General features: G+C 30.9%; 1 protein-coding gene across 1 annotated transcript; it reads left to right on the top strand.

Annotated features, from left to right (window-relative positions):
• Positions 1-6,184: 6,184 nt before the first annotated feature.
• Positions 6,185-6,868, top strand: LOC107437545 (CD63 antigen-like). Its single transcript, XM_071185829.1, has one exon. The coding sequence runs from the start codon at positions 6,185-6,187 to the stop codon at positions 6,866-6,868; it is 684 nt and encodes a 227-aa protein (XP_071041930.1).
• Positions 6,869-8,641: the final 1,773 nt, after the last annotated feature.

Here is an 8,641-nt window from a genome sequence, read left to right as displayed (position 1 = left end):
AATGCCTTACATTATTAATATCAAAAATTTTTTTAATCCTTTAAAAACTTCAATTTTTGAAAAAATAGCCACATGTTTTTAAAAGCAATTACTTTTAAAAATGCTACAACTGGCCAGTCATTTTTTCCTAATTTTACTCTATAGTAAATATTCATCAGAAAAAAGACGCTTAAATTTATTATTGCGTATTAAAAAGAAACATTTCTGTTCCCCGACAAATGAGTGATAAAGTAAGTTTAAGGAAATTATTATTTTTTCCTCCAAAAACATAAATGCAAACATTTATATCATATCATGAACTCAAGTAAATATTTATTTCTAGCATCTACTTGACCCTACTTTCATTAAATTGAGAAAGTCATTACAACTCTTTATCATTATCTTGTAAATTATTTTAAAATTAATTATATAAATAGCCAAAATGTGTTTTGATTTTTTTCCCTCCTTTTTTTTTGTCAGACTAAAATTTGAAACTAAATATGGCTATATTTGACTTATTATAGCAGTTTCAAATATGAAAACAAAATATTTTAAAATATAATTTTATAGCAAATCACACTCAATTATTTATTTATTACATTTAAAATTCTATCATATTTTGATTTATCAGATTGATTATATTAATATTTGTTTAAATTTTATACAAAATTCATGACATGCAATCCATAATCTCCAAAAATTGAGTATTAAATTTTTTTGTTTCACATTTGAGTGACATATCAAATATTGTCAAAATTAGTCTAAAAGTTTCGCACAGTTAAAAAATTCATTTTTAATTTCAAAAGGAATGCAACATAGCATTTGCATTGAGATAAAATAATACCTAACATAATTTATACCTTAAAAAGTGAAGATGATGCTAAAACTCATATTTTATTTGAATTAAGTAGTCAAATATAAATTTTATTAGGTAAGAAGCTAAGTTACATAGTTGCACTTCTTTCAAATAAATTCGCAGAAGCAAAATAATAGTATTAATTTTATTTTAAACAAAATTTAAAAAGAAACTTTTGAAAAAAATTTTTTTACACCATTTTTATTTCATAATTTTAAAAAATTCCATAAGATTAATTCCAAGAAATACTTTTAAATTAAATTTCGAAGGAACTCTTTTTGAAATTTAATATTTTGAAATTTAGCGAAAATGGAATGTTTAAAAATTAGTACTCAATAATTAGCTACAAGAATTATACATTAAAAAGTTTTAAAGCATAATTTATTTTTCTAAAATTTCTATTTTGTCTTGAAATCTGATAAATTTATGTTTTCTCTTTTAAGTAGTAAAATTTTAAAATATATTTTTCTCAGCTGTTTTCATTCCATTTAAAAAGAATGTGTCTGCTGACCCTTTTAGTCTAGCTTCTGAAAATGGTCAAACTTTCTTGGTTTGTATGATGAATAACTACATTTCCTCCTCTTCAAACTTGGGCTTTTGTACCCAGTACCCTATATGCTAATGTTCCTATTTTTAAATAGCTTCCTTTTTCAAAAAGATAATTTTATGTTGATACTATTTATGTTTGGAAAAAATTCATTTCATTCTAATTTGTTAAAATATATGTACAATACCTTTACTACTATTTGGGGGGGAAAAAAGTTTAGCAAATTCCGCAGGATTTGGAAGTTGTTTCTAAATCCTGCGATTTGATGTTAAATGATTTGGAAGTTAATGTGCTTGTCATCAGATGTTCCCTTTTGTATATTACTGCAACATGTTACTAATATGTAAATAACAGGAAGAAAATATTATTCAAATTAAAAAAAAAAAAAAAATTTTTTTTGGAAAGTATTTTTTTATTTAAACAATATTTTTGTTTTATTATTTTCCTTGAGCATTACTTTAAAAATTAATTGTAAAATCAAAAACATTTTAAGTTAAACAAATATTTTTAAATTTAATATTTGTTAATGATCGATAAATTTTGATGGCTTTTTATTCCTTCCTCTTTGTGAAACCTATTAAATGCGTATTTAAAATTAAATTTCCTCTCTATTATCTTCTTTCTGTCATCAGGACGTGCTTGACGAGAATGAAATTCAACTTCAGAAAAGATATCCAAAACTACGATTTTTATATTTTCTTTCCATTAAAGAGGAACTTGAACCAACAAAACCCTGACCTGTAGCCTTACCATCAACTACAACGGAATTTCTTTAATTTCAGAAAATATTTTTCCTAGTGGAGCAAAGGTAATGAATAAAAAACTACACATTAATAAGTTGAACAGATAGATAAAAGGACATAACGAGAAATGTTTATCTCTTAAGTTTTGATAATAGGCTTCAACTATTTTAAGCTCTTACGAATTTTTTCTTCTTCTTGTGGAAGAGAACTTAAGCAAGATGTTTTAAAACAAACGGAATTAAAAAAAAAAAAAAATTAAGAGTTACAGCATTTGTCTGTGTGACTTTACCTGAATCTGTTTAAATTACTTATCCTTAGTGGTGGACAAATTTCTTTTCATTCCAATTTATTAATATATATATATATATATACACTCCTCAAAAGTGAAATTGCAACACCACGAAATAATGCACGTAGCTTCATGCAAATTTCAGGAGCGATAGTAGTGAGATGGATATGCAAATGATTAAAAAAACAGACTAATAAAATCATTATAAAGCAATTTATTCAATATCTAATGTGGCCACCTCAGGCAGCTATACAGGCCTCAATCCGGCGAGGCATGCTATCAATGACTCCATTGATGGTTGCCTGAGGTAACCTTTGCCAAGCCACATCCACTGCTGTGCGCAGATCATCGATGGTTTGCGCCATTGGTCCTCTGTTCATGCCACGTCCAATGAGATCCCATAGGTGTTCTATGGGATTCAGATCTGGAGAGGCTGCCGGCCAGGGAAGGATGTCAAATCCAGTCAGGCTGTTAAGAGTTCGCCGTGCGACATGCGGCCTGGCATTGTCTTGCTGGAATACCGTGTTGGGTGCGCCCTGCAACAAGGGCAGAACAACGGGATACACNGAGAAACAAGCAGATACTATTAATATATAAAATATATTCTTCGCTCCAGAATTAATTATAAATTACTGGGAAACTTAAAAATTAATAAATTATCGTAATAATCTTACTTTTATAATTTTAAAATTCCTTATGGTATAATCTAAAAACACTTTTTCACTCTGCAAAGTAATTATGAGATCAGCCACTTTCAACATTTTGTCAGGCCAGTACTTTTCACACTTTTTCTAGAGAATATAAAAGATGAAGGAAAAAATAATTATATCAGAACAAGTATGGGTTTTAAATATTTAAAAAAGACAATTGAAATCGTATTACAGTACAGAACCCGTTATCCGGAAGTCAGAAAACCGGAAAACCAAAAAACCGGAACGAAATTCGATAAATTTTCCCGCCATTTTTTTAAAAAAAAATATTTTTTTCCTCATAAGATTTCAAGATTTTCTTTCATTTTTGAAAGATGTTAACCTTACCATCATTTTGGAAACAATCATTAGTGTATTACTTCATCGTTTTTTCTTCTTTTTAAGATTATTTCCAAATATATATTTTTTTAGTTGAGTTTGACAATAAAAAAACGGCTTTTTGCAGCGATTCAGAAAACCGGAAAAATCAGTTATCCGGAATAGCGATGGTCCCGATCCCGAAGAAAAATATCCTTTCCATTGTAAAGATAATTACTAAAAAGACAAAAATTCATCAGAATATATATATATATATATATATAATTTTTTGTGGAATAGAAAATTTTAATTTGGCAACTGCTACTTCAGACAGATTTGCCTTGGATGCCACTAGCAACTAAAAATATAAGAAGTGGTAGAAACTACAATTTATTTTTATTAATTAATTTATTGAATTATCCAATCGTAACTACCACCCCGGGTGACTAAAAATATAGGAAGTGGTAGAAACCACAAGGCATTTTTATTTATTTAATCTATTGAATTCAATGGTAACGGTCACAACTTACGTTGAAAATTATTAATATTTAAGTTGAAAACATTTTCGATCCACCTTCAATAGTAAGCTGAAAGATACTTATAAAAAATTGCCTATTTTAATCGCTTTTTGAAATATTTTTGCTGATTATCAGTGACCGCTTTTTACATGTTTAGTCTCCTGTGGCATCGTTGTTATTGTAGAGCAGTGTTTCCCAAAGTGTGGTACGCTTACCCCCAGGGGTACGCGTTCTTATGCGGAATATATTGCAACAAATGAAATTAAAAAAAAAATATTTAAAAATAAAGCTAGCCGTGAAAATTTTATTTTATTTACGTATTTTTCTATTGGTTATTTTTTGAAGAGTTAACAGTTAATAACTAGTTACAGCAGCCAGTTGTGATTTTTAACTTTCGGGCAATTTTTTATAGCAAAAAATATTTTAATTTTTTTTATTAGTGTTACACAGCGTTACGATAAATTTAGAAAGGGTGCACAAAAGTCATAAGTTTGGGAAACACTGTTGTAGAGGCATGCTTTACCTCTTTTTTGCTTAAAGATTAATGGTAGCTGACTGATACAGTTTCATCGGAGTGCCTATCCTAGGGGGATATCTGCTCCTTCATCTAAGCTATATTTATATGAAGGATAGGAAGGGTGGTGCGGGGGTTAACTAAGTTAAGTCTCAATTGGAAACATTTTACAATTAAAATAAAATCTGGCATAAGTATATGCATGTTAAATCGAATTGGGAAGTAAAAAATTAATTAGAATAACATTAAAAATAAAAAGGGAAAATATTGACAATTATTTTACAAGTGGGGAAGACTCCCTCGCCTCCCCCCTGTAGTGGTAGCTCTCATACTCATATGTGGTAGTTATCTTAGCATCAGTCTCGCGAGCGGCTCTAACTAATTTATCTGAGTGGGAATGTATAATAAAGTTGGGGTTCAGTAACATTTACTGAGAGAAAATTAAAATAAAATAGCGAGATTAAAGAAACAAATTTAAAGGAGAGAGTATAGAGGTTTTTGCGGCTCAGACTGCCTCGCCTCCCCCGGAGGTATTATCCCCGAGCTTCGCAGGTGCACAGTAGCCACATAGCCTCAGAGAAATAGGAAAAAATACATGATAATAACTGCGCAAAAATATATAGGTGAATATCGAGTGAAAAATTATCTGCATCTATTTACAAAATTTACGGGACAGTACCCCATCGGATAGGAAAAGGGCGGTTGCCGGGCTCAAAATAAAAGTTTTTCAAAGTAGTTGCAACTGCACTTATTACAGGAAAGTGCATCTCTGAAGAAATTGGTGAAGGTTCAGAAGCAAATAGTTTTATATTTCTAGTGGTTTGTAACATTTTAGCACCTCACCGTAAAGAATTCAACGCCTTTTAGAGTATAGCTCAAATCTCAGTGCACTGCCCCGAAGCGACATTAACTGATTCGTCGGTTTTTTTAGACGTATAATTGGGGGAATGTGTGATGTGGAAGTAGAGTTTAAACGCCTTATTTCCGTTATGGAACATCACCCTTTTCCAAAAAAAATAATAATAATAATAATTATTATTATTATTTCGTTGTAAGCATTTAATTTGGGTAAAGAAATACTCTTGCGCTCATGCCTCTCGACTCGACTCGATCTGGTTATTGTTGAAGTACTCTCCCGAGCTAGCGGGCACCAAACTTTTAAATCTATACTTTGCCCTAGAGCAACTGTGACTAATGGCATAGGTATTAGGAGGAAATCAAGGCAGTTGGTGGCTGGAGTAGCATGTTGTTGTGTACAGCTTAGGTAATGATAGTAATTAAAGATATAACGTTAGATAAAAATATATAGGTACCTTAATAAAATGATGATTATACATTTAAATTAACATAGTCAGGATGAATATAAATCAAGTTTACCACCACTACAATTTGTTTGGTTGACCATTGGGAGTCCTGTATTTTGCGGCTAGATCATAAAGAAGTCATCATCATCTTCACTCATGTTTAAGACCACCTCATCATTAATAAGTTTTCTCTTTCTTTTGTAGTACGAAACAAAATATCGAGACAAGAAAAAGTAAGAAAAAAAATTGGGAGAGGGAGGTATAATAACTACATAAAGCATTACCTTGCACGTTGTGCGTTTAAAAAATTATAAACAATCTGTTTTCCCATATGCATCTCTATCGCCAAATATACTGTGTTTTACCTCCGATTTCGGGCATTCTGACTTAAACTGATCTTAATTTTGCTTCAATTAAATGTACCAAAATGAACCTAGGAACAAAACTCATAAGATACGCGCTAATTGCAATTAACATTATCTTTGTGATTTGTGGAATAGGAATGATAACAGTTGGAGCTTTGGGTACCAGACAGGATATGACACATTTCTTGGGTATCAAATATATATCGGCGCCTATAATTTGTATTCTTGTAGGATGTATTATATTTGTGGTAGCATTCTTTGGATGCTTTGGTGCTCTCAAATATAACCACGTTATGGTGCTGGTGTTTGCATTGCTCGTATTTGTTATAATAGTTTTGGAGATTGCCGGTGGTATTTGTGCATATTCATATAGGGTAAAGACTGAGGCTTTTCTTAAAAAGAGCATGGAGGAAAGTCTAAGTCGAAATCATAATGACACCTTAAAAATCTGGGATGCGTTGCAATCACATTTGGAATGTTGTGGCACCAATGGTCCAGCAGATTATAGAAAACATAATTTTACAGTTCCAAGAAGTTGCTGCAAGACCAGTGCTAGCAATGCTACGTGCGTTGAAGCAGATGCTTTTCAGGATGGCTGTTATCTTAAAGTAAGTGAAGTATTCAGCAGGCATGTAATCGCCATTTTTGCGGTTGCTATTGGTTTCGCTATAGTTGAGCTTCTGATATTCATGTCTTCTTTGCTCTTAGCTCATGAAATCAAGAAAGAAAATGAAGCACTTAATTAAGCTGTGTGTTTTGTTAGCATGCTTATATTATTCTAATGCGTAAGATTATTTCTTATTTTTCAAATTTCAATTGGCTGTAAATTTACTTATTCGGACAATGAAGTACAGATAAATAAAATAATATTTACTTGAAACTGAATTAATTTCAAATGTTTGCGGGCAGGAGACATCGAAATGTCTTGAAAACTATTTAGAAATATCTCATTCCTTGACTACAAATTTAAGCGTATAAATATTAAAAGACAATAATATAAATATTAAAAGACAATTAACAAAGTCAAGAATAAACAGCTTGCTTTTTGCCGTCAGTAGAACAAATAATAACAATGATGTAGGGTTGTCAACAACTACGCTCTTTGCAGAATATTTTATAGAGGAGTAAACAATTCAAAACTGTAAAGCTTTCAGAATTCCCGGTAATTATGCTTACATTTTAAAAGCCGCATCACAAGATTACAGGAGCAAACTGATGTTTCATATGATTTTTTAAATCCTTTGCATGTAGTGGTGTGGAAAATAACTTTAAATCAAGTTTACGAAACAAAGATTCATACATTAAAATGTAAACTTAGATTTTGGAAAAGTTCAACGGAATACAAACAAATGTCCCTGCTCAACAACAGGACGAAAAATGAAGGGATCTTGCTGTAAGTGTAGTGAAATGACAATCGCAGATTCCGAAAAGCAGTGAAGAAAAATGTGTTGTAAAAATGCCATGTAGATATGATTAATGATGGTTCTCTATCAAATTTTCAAAAACAGATTTTCAATTCTAGAGTTAAATTGTACTTTAGGTTAATATCTGTCTGATCTCTCGATATTTTTGGTTGAAAAAAAAGCACTTGATTCATGCATCAAAACGATCCTTCAGGTACCGTTATAAGAGAAAAGTTGCCAGGCTTCAAGTCAATTTTTGGATTTATAGCTTAATATAATGCAAATCAAACCTCGAACCTTCTCTAGGGTGGATTGTCACCAAGTTCTTGAAATCCTATGATCAATGATAGCGCATTTACTTTGTCAATGAGTTGTTATTGTCTACTGTTAAAATACTTGAAGTGGCTAAGTTAAAATGTGAATTTTTAAAAAAATTATTACGGATTCGTTACTTTCAGTCAAAAATATACAAGAAAATAATATTTTCACCTGAAGGACATTTTTTACTCTAAACAAAGTCATCAGTTTGTAAAATGCACAAGTGCTGGCGTAATTTTATTATTTTTATTGGATATATTTGCTTCTGTTCACAACCAGGAATGCCAGGTTTATTATTTGCAGAAATTCGTTTGAAATAGTTATTACTTTAGGAGACCCATTTCAGGATGATTGGATTGAAGTGGGCTTGAACTTTTGAACTGGAAAGACTGTGGCTTGAACTTTTCAATTATGAAGATGTTGTCGTAAACAACGTAGCTTTAAATCAGATTCAATTAATAAAGAATTTAATGTTAAAATACAAATTTTGCTGTAACCAGTAATTTTTTTTCTCTAATTTGTGCAAGTTGGCATTCATCTACTGCAAAAAAATATTTCTCAAAACTTGAAACTTTATAGAAGCTGATTGTTGTATTTTTTTATTTTACTTCTCTCGAAAATAAGTCCTAGTCCTAGTGTTATGATTTTATTGGGCACCTGGGCCGCGAAGCGACCCCTATCCCATCCATCTGGAATTTTAATACAGTTTTGTTTGAGCATTGAGGTAAGCAGGCAGTGGAGTTGTCTCCCAAAAATAAATTGGAAATGATTTAGTTTTACTATCAGTTTTTTAAAACT

Source organism: Parasteatoda tepidariorum, chromosome 9, assembly GCF_043381705.1.
Source record: "Parasteatoda tepidariorum isolate YZ-2023 chromosome 9, CAS_Ptep_4.0, whole genome shotgun sequence".
NCBI classification, from domain to species: domain Eukaryota; kingdom Metazoa; phylum Arthropoda; class Arachnida; order Araneae; family Theridiidae; genus Parasteatoda; species Parasteatoda tepidariorum.
The sequence above is the reverse complement of the archived record's forward strand: the minus strand, read 5'-3'. Positions and strand labels throughout refer to the sequence as shown.

Coding starts and splice junctions, on each gene's coding strand:
- LOC107437545 (XM_071185829.1), top strand. CDS start 6,185: ATGAACCTAGGAACAAAACTCATAAGATACGCGCTAATTGCAATTAAC.